At 36.0% G+C, this 26004-nt stretch overlaps 1 protein-coding gene across 5 annotated transcripts in view; it reads right to left on the minus strand.

The window, feature by feature from the left end:
• The window catches only part of ZNF385B (zinc finger protein 385B), a 402225-nt gene that overhangs the window by 46075 nt on the left and 330146 nt on the right, over positions 1 to 26004 (minus strand). For 3 of the 5 annotated variants that reach the window (XM_049887563.1, XM_049887564.1, XM_049887566.1), the window contains 2 exons: positions 23607 to 23645; positions 19644 to 19754 (listed from right to left, as the gene is read on the minus strand). In XM_049887563.1, the coding sequence (XP_049743520.1) occupies positions 19644 to 19754; positions 23607 to 23645 (150 nt within the window). The remainder of the gene's footprint in view (positions 1 to 19643; positions 19755 to 23606; positions 23646 to 26004) is intronic. The other 2 variants (XM_049887565.1, XM_049887568.1) reach the window with 1 other exon arrangement.

Raw genomic sequence — 26004 nt, forward strand, 5'->3', positions numbered from 1 at the left:
TCTTTGGAAAACCTGTTTTACAAAACAGGATTTTGTAAAACTCATACCCCAAAACCCTAAATCAATTTTTCAACTCAGCAGACATATTTTATAATTCAAAATTAAATGAAATATGTAAATGTAAAGATTAAAACCCCATAATTTAAAAACATACAAATATAACTAAGAGGAAATAATGAAACTATATATCTCTAATAGTCACTTAGCCAAAAAGAGCCTTGCTAAGGCTGTCTCTATACAAAACTATCAGATTAATCTAGAAGTTTTCATAAAAGAGATTGGTCTACTGGAGGCAAAACACAAAAATGCCTATAACTTTGATTCACCCAAAAATATTTCAATATAATTAGCAAATGCTAAGTGAACTTCCCATTGCTGATTCTATCCAGAAGTCCTGTGTGACACTGCCTAAATATTCTACTCACCAATAACAGTCACATTACAGATTATTCATATAATACACTCGTGCTTCAGGAGACTCAAAAATGAGTAAGACATAGTTTGTGACCTCAAGCTTAGAATGTGGAGGGGATGGCAAAAATGAATATATCATAGGCACAGGGCACAGTACGGGAAATCTTCTCAAAGCTGAAATTTAGTACTAAGAGGGTTCATTCATTCTTTTATTCAACAAGTATTTATTGAATACCCGTTATGTTTCAGGCATCATTCTGAACGTTGGAAGATACAGGGATACAGCAAAATTTATAGTCTAGTATGGGGACATAGAAATAAAATATACAATTATATAAATTTTAAGTAATAAGTTTTAAGTGATACATTCATGAATGTGTTTGGTAGTGTTATAAAAAAAAATTAGAAAGGGTAAGGAGGAGGTACTGTGATTTTCCACAGACTATCAAAGAAAGCCTTTCTGGAAAGGTGGCATTTGCAGAGACCTGAATGACATGAGGGGTGTTAACCAGGTAGATATTTGGGAGAAGAGCATTTTAGATCAAGGAACAGCAAATCGTAGGCTTTTGGCGTTTATTCTGAGATGAGCAATCCCTGCTATGAGTTGGAATCGACTTGACGGCAATGGGTATGGTTTTTCCATTTTAACCTTGTTTTATTTCTGTTTATGATAGGATCACTGGTTGCTGTGTGGAGAACAGACTGTGTGTATAGCTCAGGGAGATAAGGGGTGCAGCCAGGTAGAAGAGGAGCTGTTACAATCATCCCTAGAGGTGAAAAGGGTTTAAAGTCAAATCCCACTGAAAGACAGGAAAGCCTTCAAAAGCGTGACTTTTCTTAACCAATACTTACAATCTGTTTCAGATTGACAATCTTTGGACTTCAATTATCCATGATTTCTGCAGAATTTCATTTGTGTTCAATTAGCTAACCATTGCTTTTGTTTCTTTTAAATTTAAATTTTTGTCTAAGTAACACAATCACACAGTCCAAAATTCATACAGTATACACAGTGAAAAGTCTACCTCCCCAGTCCCAGCAGCCATTGTTATCACTTTCTTCTGTATCTTGCCAGAGATAGTTTACACGCCTATCAAGCAAATATGTGTGTGTCTTTTTCCTTTCTCCCTATTTCTGGACAAATGAGTTCATACTACACATGCTGTTTTGAACTTTGCTTTCTCTATTTAACAATCGATCATGGAGAGTTTTCATATGAGTATTTAAAAAGTGTCCTTAATTTTTTCATGCTGTGTATTTATTTCATTGTATGAACGAACCATAATTTATTATGCAGTCCTTTATTGATGGATGGTCCCTGGGTGGCATGAATAGTTTGTGTCTAATTACCAGCCAAGAGATTGGTGGTTTGAACTCATTCAGAGGTACTGCAGAAGAAAAGCCTGGTGATCTGCTTCTGTAAAGATTACAGCCAAGAAAACCCTATGAAGCTCAATTCTACTCGGTGACACGTGGGCTCACCATGAGTCAGAATTGACTAGATGACAATGGGTTTTGTTCTTTTAAATTGGTGGATATTTCAGTTGTTTCCAATGTTGTGCTATCACTCAAGATACAAAATAAACATTGTGCTCTAAATATTATTTTTCTCTTTTTTATGACTAGAAATGATTTTTTTTTTAAAAAAAGTGCTTTGTAAGGTTAATTGAGTTAGAGGAGAAAATCTTAGTTTTCCTGATCAGTTTCCATACCCTAATTTGTGATTGAATATATATATGTGTGTGTGTATATGTATACGTATGTATGTGTATAAACCCACCGCTGTCGAGTCGGTTCCGACTCATAGCGACCCTATAGGACAGAGTAGAACTGCCCCATAGAGTTTCCAAGGAGTGCCTGGTGGATTTGAACTCCCGATCTCTTGGTTAGCACTTAACCACCACACCACCAGGGTTTCCAACGTATGTATATATGCATAGTTATATGTCCTACTAAGCACATTTCCGGCAAGCAGACTACAAAATGCCTCCTACCCGGGGACCTAACCATGGAAAATAGGGCCTAGGGCAATTAGCGTTATATTGCTCAATGATCTCTCACAGCTGGCAATGGAAACCATGATGGCCAATAAAAAAAAAAAAAAAAAGGAACTGCTAAATGGTGCCCGCCTCAGAGGCACACACCCTACCTGTCCCCCACTCCCAGTTAGGACTCTGCTCTGATCCCTACCTGAAAAAAAAAAAAAAAACTTTTTTTTTTTAATATTACCTGAGGCTTAATAAAATAATATAAAAATTTGGTGAGAAAAAATGTGTCTTGAGATAGGTCACCAGTAATGGAAAGGATTTTAAAGGCAGAGGTACATATTTTCAATTAGAAAAAGACTATGATAAGGAAAATATCTCCGAGAAAACAAATCTATGTTTAGAGAAATGTGAATAATTCAGTTTGAATAAAATGTAGGTGTGTGTAATGCTTACAAGTTCAGCAGCTAACCAAAAGGTTGGCAGTTCGAATCCACCAGCCACTCCTTGGAAACCCTACGGGGCAATTCTACCCTGTCCTATACAGTCATTACGAAGTTGTCAAAGATTTCATTTTACTTGGATCCACAATCAACAACCATGGAAGCAGCAGTCAAGAAATCAAAGGACGCATTGCATTGAGCAAATCTGCTCCAAAAGACCTCTTTAAAGTGCTGAAAAGCAAAAATGTCATCTGGAAGACTAAGGCGCACCTGACCTAAGCCATGGTATTTTCAGTCGCCTCATATGCATGCAAAAGCTGGACTATGAATAAGGAAGACCAAAGAATTGATGCCTTTGAATTGTGGTGTTGGTGAAGAATATTGAATATTACCATGAATATAAAGAATGAACAAATCTGTCTTGGAAGAGGTATAACCAGAATGCTCCTTAGGAGCAACAATGGCGAGACTAAGTCTCATATACTTTGGTCATGTTATCAGGAGGGATCAGTCCTTGGAGAAGGACATCATGCTTGAATATCAACGAAAAAGAGGAAGACTCTCAAAGAGATAGGCTGACATAACAGCTGCAACAATGGGCTCAAGCATTGTCTCATTCTATTGTACATAGTGTTGCTTTAAGGCAGAGCTGACTTGACGGCACCTAACAAGTTTTCATTATAGAGAATGGATTCAGTCATTCTCAATCAACCCTTGACTTGTCATAAATTAAACATTCCCTTTAGGATTCATTCAGTCATGAAGTAGTTCTTGAATGCTTACTATGTGCCAGGCACTGTGCTACGCAATCAGAAGCCAGCAGCAGACAACACAGACCCAGTCTCCGTCCTCATGGAACCAACAATCTTGTGTGCGTGTGTGTATGAAAAAGATATTAAACAAATAATTACATAAGTAAAAACATCTTTCAAACTGTGATACATTTCATAGAGGAAAATTACTGGTTGTTACAAGGTTATTGGGGTGGGGTGAGATTGGCTAAGTTAGACTAGGGAGTCTGGAAAAGTTCCTGAGAGGAAAAGACATTTGAGATGGGGCCTGAAGGAGTATGTACTAGACAAAAGTGGGAGGGGCAGAAGTAGCTTAGCAGACTGATAGAAATGAAAGGAAGCCATCGTGGCTGAGGCATGGCAAGCAGTGGGCATGCGGCAAGAAACAGACTAGAGATGTCCGTAACTGGTTAGAAATCTGAATTCTGAGGCAGCTGTGGACCAATAAAGATTCCGGTACCAAGAATGGGCATAATCAAATGAGCATCTCCTTCCAGATTCCTGGCTTATTTCTGCCTGGATGAGGTATACATTATACTTATATAAAATATAAGAGACCATAAAAGCCATGTGATCACATAGGCTAAAAAACTGTAACTAGAAGTTATAGTCACCGGTTGGTATATTTCTGGGGCCTGGCTGCTTAATCAGTCTCAGTGTGGGATGATCAGATTCACAACTGACCAATTGCTCGGTTATTGGAAAAACAAATTTTTACATGCAATGGTTCAGTTATTTATCAAAATAGCCTCAGCACAGAACACAGAATCAATGATTCATTGATTCTTATAGTTAATTTGACCAGTGTAATAAATAAATTGTACAATTCAGACCTCAAAACAATATCTGTTTGACCTGAAATATGAAATCTAGGTTTTATATAAGTTAAAACATTTGACCTGAAAGACTTTCAGGGAAATGTTAAGCAAATAATAAAACGTACATTTGTTTTGTTTTGTTTTAATATTAGTGTCAAACCAGTTGCCATTGAGTCAATTCCTACTCATGGCGACCCATGTGTCAGAGTAGAGCTGTCCTCCATAGGGCGTTCAAAGGCCTATTTTTCAAAGTGGATTGCCAGGCCTTTCTTCCAAGGTGCCCCTGGATGGACTTGAACAGTCAACCTTTTGGTTAGCAGCTGAAAGCTTTAATCATTTGCACTACACAGGGACTCCTATGATTTCAGAAAAACTTCATTAATGTGAACTAATTTGGGTGAAAGAGCATAATGAAGTAATTTTTAAAAAGTCTAAAAGTAAAACTCTTTAAAGAAATTCAGTTAGTCGATAACTGTTAACTACTAGCTTTTACAGGTGATTTGTTAAATGCATAAGAATTATTTTCAGTGTTATCATTGCTGGCATTTTAATGAGTGCCCTCCAAGTGCTTAAGGATACTTGAAAAAAAATTGGTTCTGCTGGTGTTGTAAGTGTCTGTGCTTTAACCTCCTTTACAACATTCATTTGCATTATCTTTGAAGAAAGAATTTGCACCAAACAAAAGCACAATTCAGCCTATACCTGAATTATCACAAATCCCTAATTAGTGTAATCCAAATTAAGAAGAATTTACTGTGCTTATAAAAATGGAAATGTATGCAAAAGACAGTTATTCAATGTCTAGATCTCTAGAAAGCCAGCTTGAAGAGAATCTTTCAGATATTCAAATTTTGTGTGTTTTAATCTACCTCTGCAAATTCAGCGATTCTCTTCTGGCGGTCTACAAATACAGACATCCATCATTTCCCAACATGTACAGATGTTAATGAGGGCTCCCTTCTATAACCATCTGTGTAAATGTATAAATTAAATCTTAAAAAGAGACTGTTGGTATTTTTAGCTTAAAAAGAGAATTTTGTTGGGTTAAAAATTTAAATTATAGAATTACAGCAAATTATCCAAGTACCCCTTTAGTGAACCTATCCTTTTCCATTCCTCTCAAATGATACAAGAAAAAGCTAACAAAAATTCATGACATAAAAGCAAATCATCACATAAAAAGATTCCATAGGTATCTCTCAAGTAATATACAGCATTATTTCCTTCACGAGAAAAAGCCAGGTAGTCACTTTGAACTCAGAGTTCAGAGATAATGAAAGCCACTTTTCAGAGAACACTTCCTAGGTATTACCAAAGATAAAAATGAAGCTATTTGGTGATTATGAGTTTAAGTCAGCGCCACTTATCTCTGATGCAAAGTGTAACATGTATTTAATGCAGAACTAGAATTCTTATTAATTGAATAACAGATGACAGTCTCATCGGGAAGGTGAGGTGGTGGGAGCATCCACCTCAGCTGCAGAAATGCAGGGCTGCATTGTCTGTAGAGACTTTAAAAACAATAAAAACTGAAAATCAGTCTGCTTTTTATTAGTATTCCATGCTGGTAATTCTAAACCGCAGCAATAAAATACGTCTCCCTGAAAAACATTTTTGTTGGTCTAAGTTCTAAACAATTGCTGTGGTAACAAGTGAGTTGTAATAATATATATGTAAACTTCAGATCTCCACATTTTTGTAACATATCTTTTAAGAAACTCCATGGGTTAATACAGAGAACTCCTAGTTATACAATTGGACCCTCAACGCAGGATGACTCTGCTACACCTGTTCATTACGAGAGTAAATTCCTAATGTTTAGGACCCTTTCAAGCTCGTTTCAGATACAGTTCAAGTCAGCAAATCTTGTGCCGCTCATATTCGTATATAGTTGATCTGAAATAAACAATGATAGCACAGTAATGGTAAAGTCAAAGAAACAAAACTTGAGATAATTCAATTCTCTCTATGTGACTACTTGGAATTTTCATTTGTGTTTAAGAGAAAGACACTGAGGTGTTATTTTTGTTTGGTAAATATAAATTTTAGCTTAGGTATGAAATATTTTACTGAATTACTCTGAATATGGCTTTTTTTTTATGGCTAGTGTTTTAAAACAGAAATTTATGCTTCCTTTTAAGTATCTCTGGGTTTTAACCACCACCCTTTTGTTAGTTTGTTGTATTGTGGTGGCTTGTGTATTGCTGCGATGCTGGAAGCTTTGTTACCAGTATTTCAAATATCATTTGGGTCACACATGGTGGCTAGGTTTCAGTGGAGCTTCCAGTCTATGACAGAGTAGGAATAAAGGCCTGACAATCTACTTCCAAAAAGTAGTCAGTGACGACCCTACGGATCACAAAAGAACATTGTCCAAATTGCTTGCTTTGGACATGTTATCAGGAGGGATCCATCACTAGAGGATATCACGTTTGGTGAAACAGAGGACCAAAAGAAGCTTGGGAGACCCTTGGTGAGATGAATTGGCACAATAGCCACAATGATGGTCTCAAACATGCTGGTGACTGTGAGGATGACACAGGGCTGGCCAACATTTCATTCTGCTGTACATAAGGTCTCTATGAGTCGGAGTGGACTCAGCCGCAGCTAAAAAACAAGAACATGTACTTTAAAACTAAAAATTGGAGAAGAAAATAAAATGTTACATCAGTGGTACAATTTAGTAGTTGTCTAAATTGTATCTTTTGTATCATTTTGATTTTACTAAAGTTCACTTATTAGTTACTATAATGTTATTTTTACTATGACAGACTAATATGTAGGTTTATGTTTTCCCCCCATTTAAAAAAATATATATTAATGCAATTTAAAAGGATCAAGTCATTACTTTTTTTCTTCTTTGGGCTGAAATATTTACTTTTTTTTTTTTTAATAGGATGATAATATATTTAAACTTCAATAAAAGAAAAGTTCCATTGCCTGAGTTTCTTTTCTGGCTATTGCTATTATTTCACGTAATTCCACAACTATTTTTGAAAATGCCTTTGTCCTTAAGAGGAAGTAGTGTTAACAATTATCTGTGCTGGGCGTCAAAATATGTTAGGTATACCACCGATAAAATAAAAATTATTATTTATGAAAAGCTAAATCACACTTCTCAATATGTAGGAAACACAGTAAGAGTTGAATCATATTTTCAGCCCACAAAGGTCCGAATCTTAACAGAGCGATGTGTTCTTGAGAATTCTTATTCACTAGACCTGTTTTCTAAGTGAATACAGCATTAGCTCTCCATGTGCACTAGAAGATGGAAAAAAGCAAAAGCCAGTTGCCATTAAATTGATTTTGACTCATAGTGACCCCATGTACATCATCATAGGGTTTTCAGTGGCTGATTTTTCAAAAGTCGATCATGAGGCTGGCTTTCCTTCTGAGGTACCTCTGGTTGGACTTGAACTGCCAACATTTTGGTAAGCAGCCAAGTGTGTTATCTGTTTGCACCACCCAAAGATTTCAGAAGATAGAACTAAAATGGGGATGGGGGGAAGTCCAAGGATTTTTGTTCTGTTTTGTTTTTTAAAAAAGATTTAGGTAAGAAGTATGATTACATCATGGAACATGTTGTCAAAGGAGGTTGTGGAACATTCACCCTTTGAGAAGGGATGATTCTGTAACCTGTCTTAAGTGATCATGGTTTCAGGTATGCAGAGACACAAAATTTTGCATAGTTTTAGGGGGCTCCTGGACCCCTATGGCATTTCTATGAACCATATCTTCAAGAAGCCCTATCAGGAAAGATTAGTCTAAAGGATTAATGGGCCAGAACTATCACAGCATCCACCAGGCTGAATCCAGTACAACGAGATGGTGCCCGGCTACCATCACCAGCTGCTCTGACAGGGATCACAACAGAGGGTCCTGGACAGAGCTGGAGAAAAAAGTAGAACAAAATTTTAACTCACACAAAAAAGACCAGACTTATTGGCCTGACAGAAACTGGAGAAACCCCAAGAGTATGACCCCCAGACACCCTCGTAGCTCAGTGATGAAGTCACTCCTGAGGTTCACCCTTCACCCAAAGATTACATAGGTCCATAAAACAAAACGAGACTAAAGGGACACGCCAGCTGAGGGAAAAGGACTAGAAGGCAGGAGGGGACAGGAAAGCTGGTAACAGGGAACCCAAGGTTGAGAAGGGAGAGTGTTGACATGTCGTGGGGTTGTTAACCAATGTCGTAAAACAATATGTACACTAACTGTTTAATGAGAAACCAGTTTGTTCTGTAAACCTTCATCTAAAGTACAAAAAAAAAAAAAAAAGAAGCCCTGTCTGTTTTAACTTTAGTATTTCACCATTCTTCTCCCCCAAGTCCTGATCATCTCTCAAATCTTTCTTGGTTTCACTTTCTCCATGAACCTCTTTGCAAATACAGAGTCAATATATCTGGACAGTGTTTAGTACAGAGCCTGGCTGAAAAGTAGGCACACATCAAGTGCTAGCTCTCTACTTGTAATTATTCTAGCCCATATGCTATCTCCTTTCCTAAATTTATATTACCTTACAGTTAACATCCTGAGTTCAGCAGTGTCTCTAAGTGTATTAGTTTTGATTCCCCAGCTAGATACCCCGGTCTGTGAGGGTCAGGGCTCTTGTTTTATATTTCTCAGGTTTTCCTTTCTAGACAGAAGTATTTTAACACCCTTCTGTCTCTGGTCGAATCCACTGCTTCTTTATTCTCCTTGAAGTACTCACATTAACCAGCTAGACTATCTTGCCAATAGTCTTTCTAGTTTAAGATTTTAGAAATTGGCTAAAGCAATACTTCCTCATATACTGTCCTTTTTTTCCCCCAAGCAATGTATCATGAAGTTCCTTACAGCAGTCAGGCTTTCCAGAACAGCTGCTCTTTATGCTGACCCACCATATCTAAAGTTCTCTGGCCTCAAGGGCAAAAGGCTGTCACTTTGTTCAAGGAGTAGCTTGAGAGATTACAGGAGGCTCAAAGGTACTTCTTTTGCAGGACAATCTGGATTGCGTTAAATCAGCCAATTGCTTGAAAGCAGTGGAGCAAGCAGGATTACTTTTCATTCCATTCAGCTTTTTTTTGTTTTTGTCTTACATAAATAATACTTTTTTTTGTTGTTGTCATAAAGGTTGTAAAAGTAATAGCTAATTGCCCGCTCAAGCATACAGAATAAAAGAAACTGAGCATGTTGTAAATAAAGCCTGAATATAAACTTTAAACCAGCTACTAATCATCTTGGAAGCCTACAGGTATTCAGTCTAGAAATTCTACCTGATTCTTAATTACATGTTGAATAAATTTTTAGCTTTAGAATCCAAAACTACACAAATCGAGTGAAATATTATCTTACTGTTAAGAATTCTGCACCCAATCTTAACTAAATAAAACCATACTAAGTGAAGAAGAAAAATACAAGTTCTCAGCAGCCTCTCCCAACCCCCCAAATGGCAAGACAACTTTTTTCCCCTAAATTTTATTTTGTTGCTGCTGAGAATATACACAGCAAAGCATACACCAGTTCATCAGTTTCTACATGTACAGTTTAGCGACACAGATTACAATCTTTGAGTTGTGCGACCATTCTCACCCTCCTTTTGAGTTATCCTTCCCTTCAAGACAACTTTTAAATGAACAAAATCACCAACAAAATGACTCAAAAAGCCTCTTAGGAATCTTTTACTTTTGACAAAGAGAGTAACTAACCCTGGAATATTATGAAGGAGAAACAAAGACCCACAATATTTTTTTAAAAAAAGGCTTTATTAATGTTTGGTTTAATGCAAACCAACATGTAAGGGAAATACACCAAAGCTTATAGTTTTTGATGGCAAATTGTAGATACTTAATGGTTTTCTATTGAGAATATATTCTGATAAGCAGGGGTGGATATGATTCTTTCTTTTAACAGCCGTATTTACTGTTCTTCACAGTATCGTATTAAGCTGATCATCCTAACCTTGAACATTACTGAACACATATAAATAGCTAAAGTAACATATCACGTGAGGCATCTGTGTTTTAAGAAAAGCCAGAAAAATATTATGTATGCTGCATAATTTCCCTATTCCACTAATTACAGGATCTGATGTGTCTTTAAAAGTCATAAAACTCACTTTTTAAAACTTCATTTCTATCCTAATCTTATTTTTTCCAGTGATGAACTTAAAATCAGTCCTAAATCAGCCAAATGCCTATTTAAAATAAGGGAGTGCTGAGGAAGACTATGACATATTTATATTACAGTGCTAATTTTGAAGCGTTTTTTTTTTAATTTAATGAGTAACTATTATATGCTCCTAAAAAGGCAACTAAACTTTAGTTAAGAGCTTTGTTAAAGAGCTGCTAGCGAACAAAACTTTTAGCACGGCATGTCCCAACTCCCTGTAATCATGCTATATTTCTGTCATGTTGGAGCAAAAAATGTTCATCATTTTGTCAGCTCTGTCTGCAAAGCAGAGAATTACCTTCCCAAGCTCCTGAGATTTATGCTTTTAATTACCTCCTATCTGGTTCACTACCCTCCAAACCTAAGAATCAATATAAATAGTCTTATTTATGGGAAAAATGTAAAATATTTGACAAAAGCAGGCTATCATTTTCTAGATTTCCATTTGATGCTATTGATTCCATCTTTCTTCAGTACCTTTTTTCTTGACAGAATCAGTTAGTTTTTCAAATTTGCAAAATTATTTGTTTATATAATAATTTGTACTCTTTAATAGCAGATGTAAACTTTACAACTAGCTTTTCAGTTCCCAATCCAGCAATGAAATTATTATCACTGTGGTATCGCTTTATTTAATCACCCACTGCAGAGTTCCGTTTAAGTTGTTTTTGTTCTTTTTTCCCCAAATCCCTCATCATAATCTCACTTTTCAGTGAGGACCAATTTCTGTGGCTTCTTTTGTTTCTGAATGAGAAGCCACTCTTAGCATAAGTGAAAACAGGCTAGGTACCAGCATTCTTTAAAGCTCTGTGTTTCACACTTTACCAGCACCAATTCTTTAAAAAAAACAACAAATTTTACGTATATATATATGCATAATTCATATGTAATTGTATATATAAAATATATATACAATTATGTAAATATAAATGTAGTATGGAAACCCTGGTGGCGTAGTGGTTAAGTGCTATGGCTGCTAACCAAAGGGTCAGCAGTTCAAATTCACCAGGCACTCCTTGGAAACTCTATGGGGCAGTTCTACTTTGTCCTATAGAGTCGCTATGAGTCGGAATGGACTAGATGGCACTGGGTTTGGTTTGGTTTTGGGTAAATGTAGTATAAATATATATGAATAAAGGAGCTGCTATCTGTCTCAAGAGGAGCCCTGGTGGCATAGTGATTAAGTGTTTGGCTGCTAACTAGAAGGTTGGTGGTTCAAACCCACCAGCTGTTCCACAGGAGAAAGGTATGGCAGTCTGCTCCCATAAAGATTCAGCCTTGGAAACCCTATGGGGCAGTTGTACTTTGTCATATAGGGTTGCTATGAGTTGGAATTGACTTCCACAACAGTGGATTTTATATGTCCCAAGAGACTTCAAGAGAAATAGAGCAGATGCATTTGGGTAGCAGGCAGTGATTATACATGAATATATGAGAGGAAACCAAACCAAAAACCATGCCTGTTGCCGTCAAGTTGGTTCCGACTCATGGCGACCCTGTAGGACAGAGTAGAACTGCCCCATATGGTTTCCAAGGAGCACCTGGTAGATTCACACTGCCGACCTTTTGGTTAGCAGCCGTAGCTCTTAACTACTATGCCACAGGGTTTCCATATGAGAGGAGGGAACAGTTAATCTGTAGAATGAACACGTGTGTGCATATTTGTTGGATATATGTGACCGTGGTGATGTGGAGTGGGTCAAATATTGGAAGATGGATGTTCAGTGTTTTTCCTGACATACCAGTTCAGATAATATACCATCAAATCTGAATTTTCAGGAAAGATAGGATGAACTTATTTAATAGTATGTTGGCTAGATTTTCAAATAATATGCTCAGCATGTTTTTCTTTAACCTTCTAGGTGCCATTCAAGTGAAGTACCTCCAAATGTAAAGCAATGGATCCAGGTATTAACCTAAAAAAATCTTAATAATGACACTATGAATGTCCGAGAAAGGCAGAGAAACTAGTATAAACTTTTGTGCCAGAGAAAAAAGAAAGGGTTAGAAGAGAGGGAAAAGATAGAGAACAAAGGAAGGAGGCACGTGATGGTTTAGAGGAGGACACGTTTTGACAGGGGAAGAGAAACACTGTCAATATGCAGACAGAATTCCTGGAGATAAAAGCAAGCACTAGGCAGCCAATAGCAAAAAGTGGAATCCCCTAGAAGAATGTTACATAATGGCAAAGAAAAAGCTGGCTTCTTCATAAAAACTCAAGTTGGTGCCCTTGCAGCTGAGTGCCTGTTCTGCTTTTGCTGCAAGGGACATCTTCAAACACGGGACTAACGGGACTCTGATTTCTCAGGGAGGGAGCCACAGCTGCTTCAGGGACTTGCTGCCTCATGGCAGCTGGTGGAGAAGTGGAGTTAGGTCTGGTGGCCAGAGGAGATGGAGAATCAGCCACCGGCACATGCAAAGGGAGTTTATGTGGGACCCAAAGTTGTGGCTCCTCCCTAAGATTATGACTGCTGAAATTTCTGCTGGATGTCAGAGAATGCCAGGGCCTCTAGCAGAGATGGTCCTGAGGCCTCCTAGGTGGCAGCTGATGAGTGGGGGACGTTTGTTTTTGCAAGACAGATGAGAATCTGTATTGTATCATTATATTAACTGCTAAAGAAATCAGGAAATGGGTATAGAATTAAAACCAAAGAAAGAGATACAGAAAGACCCAGAAAGGCACAACGTATCAACCTTATTCAAATGGAAACTACTAAAATGACAAGATGCAAAATACGGAGGGAGGTGGCACTGCAGACTTATCAATTACACACTAACTGCGGTCATGTGGGAATTAAGGTTGATCTGGAGTGACTGCACTTTCTAAAAATTCAGAGAGATTTACAGTAAAGAATAGGAGGGTCAGGTCACCTTCAAAAATGTTCACACAAGCGGTTGATCACCGGGCCGTTTTAACATCTAAGCAAACCCTTAATTTCTCGTCCATTTTTACTTAGTCTAATGCAAATCAATGAAATGTCATGAGGTCGTCTCTGTATATCTTGAGATGTGACAGAATAGAGTACAGCAAAAAGAACAGTGAGTCAAAAATGAGAGACAAGGATAATGGATAACCAAAAAACTATACAAAGACAAGCAGCAGCAACAACAAAATCACAAACCTAGAACTACTATAAAGTAAGGTAAAATAAAGAAAATGAGAACTACAAGTCATTCAAAGTTTAAGATGCTATTTGAAAGGTAGTACTGTAAATTTGAAAAATCAAATGGGTTAGCTCCAAATGAGTAATGAAAGCCTATGTTGTCAGCAATGAGAAACACTGAGTCTAACACTTAATCATTTGGGGTGTTAATGCTGAGTACCAAATTTTTAGAGTCAATCCCTGAATCAGAGTATATAAAAGTTGATTAAAAAGACCATTGTGCTCTTACTTCCATTTGTCTGTCAAGCATAAGGGACCCAATCATATATTAAGAGTATTTATGATTATCTGTGTTCTGAGATAATAATGATAATAAAAAAGATCAGCTTTGTTTTTAAACATTCAAGAGAATCAAGTTGTCCTGATTTTGGGTAAAAAGCTGATTAAAATCAGTTTGCTTCATCCCCCTGCTTTTATTCTCCAAGGAATTGAAATTATTAAAATTATGTGGGATCTGCCAACTTTCAACCTAGCCAAAAGACAGAAATATTACCCTTAAAAAGATTTAAAAAGCATGTTACCCCTAGGTTCTGGTTTTCTTGTACGAAAACTGAGAGCCCAACAAGTTCAAGAGTCTTATTTAAAACCAACTATACAACATGCAAGGTTTAACTTTGTAAAGAGCACTTGTAGCTAAAGGGTAAAGATTCAGATTTAGGCTTATCGATTTATGACCATATTACATTTGCAGTGCACTCACTGAATGTGTTTTCATTCAATGGAGAAGAAAGAGGTATTCAGGCCTAGGACAACCTCATTCAGCACTCAGCTTAAACCACATAAGGAAAAAAAGTGGGGAGGAGGAAACTAGGGATTGGGGTGCTGTACACATCTGTGCAAATGGCTGGAACTCAGTTGGAAAGACATATTATTCCTGGACTGCAATGCCTGCCCCCTGGCAAAGTTAATGGTGTTAATTTGTAAAGGTTCATTTGGGAGATGTTTGTGATTAATGCTTGCTCATTTACATAACATCGTATTGTGTAAATAAAGCTGCAGCCTTTGCTTTCCAACAGTGGAGCTCTACTGAAATGATAAAAGCCAGACAAAGGAGGCTACAGGACACTTAAACTAGGTCACATTGCATTTTAATCCATAAAGCCTGCCCTGGTACATTTTATATGGATAATGGAGAACTGCAAAGTACAGTCTGTTTACGGCGCAAACCTGCCTTCCAGATTTTTCAATAAACATATTTTCTACACTGAAGAGTGAAGCCAATTTAGTCTCAGGCTGATTTACAAATGTTATTAAAGAAAATAAGGATGAGCATCTTCTTAATTCTTACATTAAAATGTAAATAGGGTAATTATAAAATAATAAACTCTCCCCCAAATAAAAAATGCTCAGTTTCAGAGCTCGGTTATGCAGATTATAGCACCATTACTAAACACTGAGAACACGTATATGTCACACTTATAAATTTGCCATCCAGATTTTGTGGCTTTACTGAGGAGCCTCTAAGCATGACTTAGACATTTAATTTCTTTCTCCATTATTGGTGGAGCTTTTGAGCAGTGACAAGGAAGCCGATGGTCACGTGCTCGTGTGTGCACGTTTGTCCATGTCCCTACAAGTAAATACAAAGAAAATGGCTGACATCAAGTCAAAGGCGAACCTACTCCCAGAGTTCTTTTAAAAACCCCACTGCCTTGGAGTTGATTCCAACTCATAAAAAACCAAAAACCAAACCCACTGCTGTCAAGTCCATTCCGACTTATAGCAACCCTACAGGACAGAGTAGAGCTGCCCCACAGAGCTTCCAAGGAGCGCCTGGCCAATTTGAACTGCCAACCTCTTGGTTAGCAGCCATAGCACTTAACTGCTATGCCACCAAGGTTTCCTTCAACTCATAGCAACCCTATAAAACAAAAAAACCAAACATGATGCTGTAGAGTCAATTCCGACTCATAGTGACCCTATAGGAGAGAGTAGGACTGCCCATAGAGTTTCCAAGGAGTGGCTAGTGGATTCAAACTGCCAACCTTTTGATGAGGACCCAAACACTTAACCACTGTGCCACCAGGGCTCCAGAGTTCTTCTAGGGAGTAGAAAAAAGGTTCATTGTCCCCTCCTAACACACTACCCAAATAAAAAGAATTCTTAGTCATCCTTTCTGGATCTTAGCTGTTGCATCTATAAGATGGAGGTGTTAATATGCTCTGGTATAACAGAGATGCCATGAAAATTATTTTTAATCACAGAGCTGAAATGGTTCTTCCAAAGGTTACGTTTAAGTCATGTTATAGATGAGGAAACTGAGGCTCACAGTGGTGAAATGATTTCCCAAGCTCAGAATCAGAATCTGAATCCTTGTTCAAGGACTCTCAATCCAATGTTTTATACCATGCTGCCTCTCTACAGATGGAATACTAAAAATATAGAGCAAAAGACCTGGATCATATTCTAAGAGGATCTATGGGAGGATAAACTTTGGATATTTTTCTTCTCATTGATTTTTTTTTTAATTTTATTTTACAATTTTACTTTTCAGCCTGTTTGCATGTATTATGAGATGTTTTCAACATCTGGCATTGCTCTGGTGAGAATGCTAGTGTTAAGATGGAGCATGATTTCAGATGGGCATTAACTTTATAAGTGGTGAGTTAAGTAGTCAACCTTTTCATTTCATATTCATAACTACAGAAGCTTTAATTTCTTCATATAATTGTAGAAATTTGGATAATAACTGAGTAAAATTGTTAAATATACTTGAATCTATTTCTATATTTTTCTGCCTGTTCTTATAAAAGTCCTTTAATTACTGTAGCTTAAATCTAGTTGTAATATTATAGTCTACGACAGCAGTGGGTTTTAGTGGGTATATCTAGTAGTTAAGTCTCTATTGATTGTCTTCAATTTTCAAACATTTCTTAGATCGTATCACATTGTTTTTTCATCAGGTTTACTGAGATATACTTTATTTACAGTTAATATTCCCCTTTTAGGTATACAGCTGTATGAGTTTTGGCAAGCATAGACAGTTATGTAACCATCGCCATAATCAAGATATAGAATATTCCATCATTCCCAAAAGTTTCCTCATGCCCCTTTGTAGTTAATTCCCTAACCCACCCCCAGGCCCTGTTAAGCACTAACCTGATTTCTGTCCCTATCATTTTGTCTTTTCCAGAAAGTTGTATAAGTGAAATCATACGGTATATAGTCTATGTGTTCAGCTTCTTTTATTTAGCATACTGCTTTTAAGGTTCATCCATGTGGTAGCATGTATCAGTACTTTATTACTTTTTATTGTTGAGTAGTATTCCATTGTATGGCTGTACCACAGCTTATCCGTTTACCAGATGATGGACATTCGGGTCATTTCCAGTTTTGGGCAAATATGAATAAAGCTACTATAAACAGCACGTATGTATGAAGATATGCTTTCATTTTTCTTTGATAAATACTTAGAAGTGGGGTTACTGGGTCATATGGGAAATATACATATACATATAACTTTATGAAAGTTATATTTGTATTTATGAAAATTCCATGTCATTTGGTATTACTAGATTGTTTAATTTTTATCATTCCAATACGTGTTGTAGTATCTCATTGTGGTTTTAATTTGCATTTCCTTAATGACTAATGATGTTGAACATCATTTTATGCGCTTATTTGTCATTCATATTTCTTCTTTGGTAAAGTGTTCAAATCTTTTATCCATTTATTATTTATTATTGTGTTCTAAGAGTTATCCATATATTCTATATACAAGTCCTTTAACAGATATGCATTTTATAAATATTTTCTCTCAGTCTATTTTCTTAATACTGTAACTATCATTTGAAGAGAAGTTTTTAATTTTGAAGTACAATATATCAAATTTGCATCGTTTATGCTTTTTATTTCCTATGTTAGAAATCTCTGAGTAGCCCAAGGTCATATGGATTTTCTGCTATGTTTTCTTAAAGAAATATTATAGTTTAGGTTTATACTTGTATCTATTATTCATTTGAATTAATTTTTATATTTTGTGTAAGGCAGGAGTCAAGTTTCATTTTGTTCCACACATGGATAGAAAATTGTTCTAGCATTATTTGTTGAAAAGACTAGACTTTTTCCATTGATTTACCTCTGTAAATTTGTTGAAAGTCAACTGACCATGTAGGTATGGTCCTATTTCTAGACTCTATTCTGTTCCATTGGTTGATGTGTTTATTCTTTCACCAATACCACAGTCTTGATTACTGTAGGTTTTATAGTTAAGTATTGAAATCAGAAATGTGAGCCCTCCATCTTTGTTCTTTCTTAAAAAAATGTTTTGGCCATTAGAGGGCTTTGCTTTTCTATATATATTTAAGAATCAGCTTGTCAATTTCTACAAAAAAGCTGGTTGGGATTTCAATCAGGATTGCACTGGGCCTATGGATCAATTTGGGGAGAATTGACATCTTGACAATACTGGGACTTCCAAAGAATGACACTAAATGCATCTCTGTTTGTTTAGGTACATTTTAATTCTTGAATATGGACTTCAGAAATATTTTATCAGAAAAAAAATTTTTTCTTCCCTTGGGCTTTTAATTGAAATTGCATTGAATACAAATCTATAAATTCACGATAAACATATCTCCCCTTTTTCAATGACTATAACTTCTATTATGTTTCCAATGTAGACTATTTCAGCATTTCCAAAAAAAAACATTAAGCCTGTGAAGTGCTCTTCGGGAAATAGCTTCTGAGGTTGAGTGACTCAGGATATATAACACAGTGTCATGGATTGAATTATGTTCCCCCAGAAATGTGTGTATCAACTTGGTTAGGCCATGCGTCCCAGTATTCAGTGGTTGTCCTCCATTTTGTGATTGTAATTTTATGTTAAAAGGATTAGGGTGGGATTGTACCACCACCCTTACTCAAGTCACCTCCCTGATCCAATGCCAAGAGAGTTTCCCTGGGGTGTGGCCTGTACCACATTTTATCAAGAGATAAAAGGAAAGGGAAGCACCAAGAAAGAAGCACCAGGAGCAGAGCGTGTCCTTTAGACCTGGGGTTCCTGTGCAGAGAAGCTCCTAGTCTAGGGGAAGATTGACGAGAAAGACCTTCCTCCAAAGCCGACAGAGAGAAAGCCTTCCCGTGGAGCTGATGCCCTGAATTTGAACTTTTAGCCAACTTTACCGTGAGAAAATAAATTGCTCTTTGTTAAAGCCATCCACTTATGTTATTTCTGTTACAGCAGCACTAGATGGCTAAGACACACAGTATATGCAGCTTTCAGATTCGCATTGGTCATTGGCCTTACTTTGTCATTGAGTATTATAAAGACCGCAATATTATTTATTTTGCTTTCCTATTTATTATTTTATTTATAGGTTAAAAAAAACTTTTTTCATAAAAGATACTGTTATCTTTTTAGCAGGATGGTTATGCTGGCCAGATAAAATAATTTGTAAAGTTTTCCCTCTTTTTACCATGTTCTGGGAAAATGCATAGTGTATATTATATTATTTTCTAAGGTATTTAACAAGATTTGGCCCATATATGGTATGTGCCATTTGATATCATGAGTAATAACAATCGCTTTTTTCACTGTTCATTGCATTTTTTTCATTGTATTTTTAAACCTTTTAAAAATATTTTCTGTTATTCAAGTATTTTTAACAAGCAAATATAATTGGTATGATTGAATTTAAAATGGCAGGTGAGGGTGATTATACTGAGGAATGCTTTAATTTTTATATTTTCCATCTAAACCATTGCTCAAGTTTCTAGCATTCCAATCCCTTGGAAATCTGGCACACTGAAACAAGTGGGCTGCCAACAAGAGTAGCTGCTAGAAAGTATATAAACATGAAGACATGTCCATATTCAGATCAATCAGACTTTCAGCTTGACAAACTACAGACAGCAATGAAAAGGTAATACTCACATCTGAGTTAAAGCGAAGCTGACAGACATTACAAGAAATAACTTGTTTCTTCTTTGGGGGAATGGACACTCCAAATGTGTGGTTTATGACTGCTTTTTGCACAGGATCCATCTGAGGAGCAAATGATAAAATAGTCAATTTATAACTTCAAAATACAGACAGTAGTGTGAGCAGGTAAAAGCAGTTATATTATTCCCTGTGGCTTTCCCTTTAGTACCCAGTCCATGCAAAAAATGAATTTCACTCAATAGCGATGTGCTTGTTTTATCGCTAGGAATTAAAAACAAAAGATAACAAAAATAAAACAAAACAAAAAATGGTTAGAAATCATAAAACAAACAAAAGATACAGGAGAATCACCACTTCAAAGAGATCTAATATCTATATAAACCCAAAACCAAACCTGTTGCTGTCAAGTCAATTTCGACTCATAGTGATCCTATAGGACAGAGTAGAACTGCCTCATAGGGCTTCCAAGGAGTGGCTGGTGGATTCAAACTGATCTTTTGGTTAGCAGCTGAGCTCTTAACCACTGCACCACCAAGGCTCCATATCTATCTAAGGAGCCTTAAGAAAAACCTTAAAAGAATCATAAAACAAGAAAACTTAAAATCCAGGGCTATAATTAACTTACTAATATTTTCCCCATATGAGGTGATAATACTTAAGACAGTCTCAAACGATCTCTCAATAATAATTATTACAGATTAAACATATATTTAAACTTCTTAATTTCAGATTTATAGCAGTCATAAATGACAGGCTCACATATCACAACAGATAAAATATTACTCTTTATTTAAAATAATTTATCTTTCATGTACTATAGGTTGAAATTCATTCTACTGGAAGTGTATGTCACAACTGTATACTCAAATGCACATAGCAGATTGGTTAATATGCATCCCTGGTTTAAATATCGATCAAGGAAAGTTTTGACTTGTAACCTGTGATATTCCCCCCCTTGGTTTGCATATACTGTTCATATTCAGAGAAATATACAGTGATGAAAGTACTCAACCATAAAAAAAGCATGGCAAGAAGCCATTAAAATGCCTGGAAGAAGAAAGACTCCTATCCGCAGAGCCCATAAAAAGAGAGACACAGCAGTGGTTCTCTTGTAAACTCCAGATAATAACCTCCAGCATTAACATCAGACAACTGGCAGTTCAAAAAGCAATGCAGACAGTGAACAAAGTGTTACTTATAAACAGATGTAACAGGAACAAGGACAGATTCACTAACACCGTTGTCTAGGAAATCGCCTGAGTTTAGGGTTGGATTAGTTGGTGACGTTATACAGAGATGAGAAATGAATACCATCCCCAATCATGATTATAAGTCAATGAAGTGAAAAATTAGAACTTAAAAACATTAGAAAAGAGGGTGGATTGCAGGATTATGGAATAGTAAGGCAGCTTATCTTCTGCTACATGTTTAAGAGAAAATGTATTCCCACTATAAAGAACAGTTATGGCGGTTTCAGACACTTATAACAGGAATGAAAAAATGCTAAGGGGGGGTTTTCTGGAGTCATAGAACTGTTCTCTGTCCTTATTATAGTGGTGGTTACACAAATCTATACATGCTAAAATTCATAGAATTACACACCCCCCACAAAAGTCAACTTTATGTATGATAATTTAAAAAGTAAAAGACAAAAAGTATTACGAGAGTATTATGTTTGACTACTAAACATATAATATCATTACTAGAAAATCTGGGGATTCATTTTGTTCAAGGCCATTAATCGATTGTATTAAATTTTATTAAATGAGAATAAAGAAAAAAACCCTCCATGGGGCAAAGGAAATCTCAAAGGTCAGACCGTAAAACCCTAGTTACTTTTTTATTTTACTCACAAGTGCATATGCTTAGATGTCATCTATCTATTTGGAAAACATAAAACTATATTTCTTGAGAGTTGAGATGGTAAGTCAATTTGGACAGTCTTAAAAATAAAATAGCTTAACTATGTTGATGGGATGAAAGAACCACATTGTTTTGCAAAGTTAAAAAACAAGGGCATTTTACTGAGGTATTTTCTGTTCTCAGGCTCTGAAAAATACTTTACATCTGGGGATGTGTGAACTACACTGGCTAAAACTATATGAATATTTCCCAAACAGTAGTTTTCTGTGTGCCTCTTTATTTGTGTCATACCCATATCTATTATTATAATTAACATTTTTTCTTTAAATCAAATTAAAATTGACTTCTTAAAAGCTTCAGCAATGATATTTGTGAAATCAGTTTCAATGTACTACTTACTTTCTTCCCTATTACTCATTTCAATAGATATATTGAAAATTAACATTAAAAATGAAAACTTGCATCACCTAAAATAAATGTACATATTCTGGCTATTCCCATACCACAATATGGAAACACTGAGACAAAAGATAAACCTGATGAAAATCTAGTTCCAAATTTTTAGTAAACCAAGATACTTGTTGACAGTCCCAACACCACCCTCGAATATAAACATCCTCTTAAAATTTTTGAAATCATTAGGTGCCCACATTTTTTTTCAAATGATCCTTCGTCCAGCTTTATTTTGCTCAAATGTCACATTTGCACCACATCAGCCTGAAAATATCCCCTCCATATTCCCAAGGCTGAGAGCTCTCCATCCCCTAAGGGGAACTGAGGCTGAGCACTCCAAAAGTAAAGGCAGGCCAGTTCTCAGCCATTCCTCTCTGAGTACAAACTAAAGACATTTCTTTAGAAACTCTCACCGGCATTGGCTTTTCTGGTTTATATTTTAATTCTAATGGTCCTTATAAAATCAACTAAACCATCACAGCCCTCTTACCCTTTCCTTGTCACCTGTCATTAACTCCTGCTGCCTTTCCATCCTTTGGCCTACTCACCACTAATCATATCGAAGCTTTCTCCCCCATGTTTCTCACTTGGAAAAGATCTTCTTCATTGTCCATCTGATTCTCTATTTCCTTATAGACATTCTAGCAAGAGATCCACTTTTTTTTTTTCCTCCTGTCTAGATCTCTTTTATCTTCTTCTGCTGTTTATCATGGAATTCTATGATTATATTTCTTATTCAAATACATTTGAAGGGACATAATATAGTTGAAAGAAGATTTTAATGATATGAAAAAGAATGTTCCATTTGCCAATTCATTTGCTACCTTGAAACAGACACTGTTTAGCTGATGTTTTGAGTATTTGCCATCTGATGCAGTAACTACAAATACTTGAGTCATTTCAGTGGGATACAGACTTGTCAGTACCATGGAGAAGGTTGTCAGATATCCATATATTTATATACTTTAGTATAAAGTGATAAAATCCTGAATTTTCATTTTTGGTTTCCTACAATACTCTATGAACTAAATAAAAATAATAACTGCAATGTTAACTTACATTAGGTTTAATGTTTTTCCTCCACTAATGCAACATCAGTTCTCTGTAATTATAATGAGATTTTTATGTGTAACTAAATCAACAGTAATTCTTTTATTCAATCGCCAGTTTTCAGGATGAATAAAATATTTGGTATGAATAAAAACATTCTCATAAATTCTGAAATGTGATACATGCAAGTGATTCAATTTAGTATCATAAAAAGTAGGTATCTATATCATAATAATTTCATATATAGAATACTCAGGTGAGAATAAAGAGTGAAGGTATTGAAATCACACCACAAATTCTCATTTTCAAAGATTCAATTGGCATTTCCTAGACATTTGACTGTTAAAAATAAACAGATGCTTTCAAAAATCTTCATTTAAAATTTTTATGTTATATAACTTTTAAATGAAAACAATGCCTTATTACATAGTCATATAAAATTAGCTCATGTTAGTTCACATTGCAAAAGAAAGCTCTTCATGGATTGAAAAAATTATGACTGATTGGTAAATAATACTACAACTTACAGAAGCTTTTTTTATAAGAAAAGAAAACTACTGCACAGCTCTAGCTACCAACATTCCTTACCTGGCAGAATTTATTGGTCCCAAATAAGCCTCTTCTTTTCTAAAAAAGTAAAAGAAGTAGTCATCTGGAATTTTGAATCTAGCAAGCACACTAGTATGAAATTTATTTAAAAAATCCATTTTCTTTGTTCATCTCTGATTAAAAACCTTAAAACGCTTATTAACTGGAAAGCAGTAAGAGTTAACACTTGCCACTTTTTCTAATAAAAATTATGTAGAAATGAAAAGCAAAACCCATTAGTCCAATTAACAGGTACGTAATAAAAATGAAAGATGGGGTTGCCGTTGCTACCAGGAATTGAGGAGGTAATTGGAGGCTACATATGGGCAAATTAACTTTTATATTATAGTCCTTATAAGATGAAGTAATGAAGCTGGCCCTATCACACCATCTATTATATTTTCAGTATCAGAATAAGAACAAACAGATCTCTTTGTTGTGTCTACCAAAATTATGGGGACTACAAATCTGTGCGATTTTTTTTAAAGATCATTACTTTCAGTGAGCATACCAAAAAGTAATTTACATCTGCACAGTGTAAGCAATCGTGTAAAAATATGTAGCTGCAAGTAAAACCTAGCCACAGGGAAAAGAAACACACTGCATTCCTTCACTAAAGGTAGGATGAATGCTGTCAGAGGAGAGTATCTAAGATACATGAACTCAACAGCAATACATTTGTTTTTTTGTATGTTTTAGATGCTGTCCTGGCCTATATGGGTAGATGAGTCAACCAAAAGGAAGTACATAGTTTTAGAGGTTAAAAAAGTAGAAAAGATAGTACACACCCTACTTAACTGGAGACTCGGAAAAGAAACATTCATCAAGCAAAATAATGAGGCATGAGAAGGCATGTAAAGGTCCGTCTCCTCTTCTCCACCCCCTACAGTTTGGTCCTTTCCTCTTTTTCTGATTTTTCTCACACTTTAAGCTCCAGGGTCCTCTCTTTAATGGTGACTTCAGTGTATTATCCTCCCAGGGATACTGGCTTTTATATTCCCTTTTCTAGCTTTGTAATAACACCAATGAACATCATAATAATAGCAGTTTAGGCTTACAAAGCTCTTACTATGTATGGGCCAGAACTGTATTAAGGGATTAGCTTGTGGAGTCTCTACCATCACATGTGTCAGATACTATAATTATCCTCCTTTTATAGATGAGGAATCCAAGGCTTTGAGAGGTTCAAAAACTTGTCACCTCGAGTCTGAGTGCTGGAGCCACAGTTCCAACTCAGGCAGGTGTCCAGAGCCTGAGCTCTTAACTCTGCCCATACTGTTCCCTGCTAAAGGAATATACACATAGATGATGGGTACCATGTGTAGCACTGCTGTAGGGTGTGGTTGGGAAGAAGGATGGGTGTATCCTAGAACATCTGTGTCAGGGAGGGCAGCTGCCATCTCAAATAAGGTCTACTTCATGCTTAAGTGAAAGTTCCCTGGCGAAATGAGACTCTGTTTTCTCCCTTCTGGCCCACTTATGATATTCTTAGGATAACTTCTTGTATAACTTCAGGAAAAGCATAAATAAAAAAATTGGGCTGTCCTCCCCTTTCTCTCCATTGTAAATGTTTGGTTTGCAAACAGAAAAAAAAAAAGCATGAGAAAAAAATTCCAGGAATATTTAAAGATTACACTTTACCAGGTGGCATTCATCATTTGCACCTGTCCTAGATTTACTGTAAAACAGACTTTGGCTACTAAACCCTGGTGACTTAGGGCTTTCTGGAAGTTTGGCAAATCATCAACTTTTTAACTGTGATATTATCGAATTACAGTAATATAAAAGAACTATTTTTTATCCCTTCCTTTTTCCATATTGCATTTATACAACAGAATGTGACAATAGAGCCTCATTAGAACTTCAAATATTCATGAAGTGACATTTTGAAGTGATAGCTGCATCATTGAAGATCAATATTTCTTTAAAGTTACTTAAAAAAAATTTGCCTTTTATATTTAAATACTCTGACTACATGCCTATATATTACTATTTTGCTTTTTGCAAATCCTTGAAAAATTAAATAGAAACAAAACAGATAAATGACCATTAAAAACATAAATTCTTCTCTCAAAGATCAAGAAGTACAACAGTCATATATCGTTAGCAAACTTATTTCAATCATAATACAACTTTTTATTATTTTGGATATCAAATCAGTAGGCTCAATAAAAATCAACCATATGGATCATTACACTGGGAAGGCATGCTACCATGAGATCTGCATTTTTCCACCTGGGATATGTAAAATCTGGGACTTGCCATGCTCATACTGCATTCTTCTACCCAGAGCACCTGACAGGGCCTGCCTGAACGCCTTCATTGCCGCTGAAGGGAAGACAAACGGCATGTACCTCTCTTCACGAACTGTTGACTAAACTAAGGGCTGACTGTCTGG

The sequence above is a fragment of the Elephas maximus genome, chromosome 6, assembly GCF_024166365.1.
Source record: "Elephas maximus indicus isolate mEleMax1 chromosome 6, mEleMax1 primary haplotype, whole genome shotgun sequence".
NCBI lineage: Eukaryota > Metazoa > Chordata > Mammalia > Proboscidea > Elephantidae > Elephas > Elephas maximus.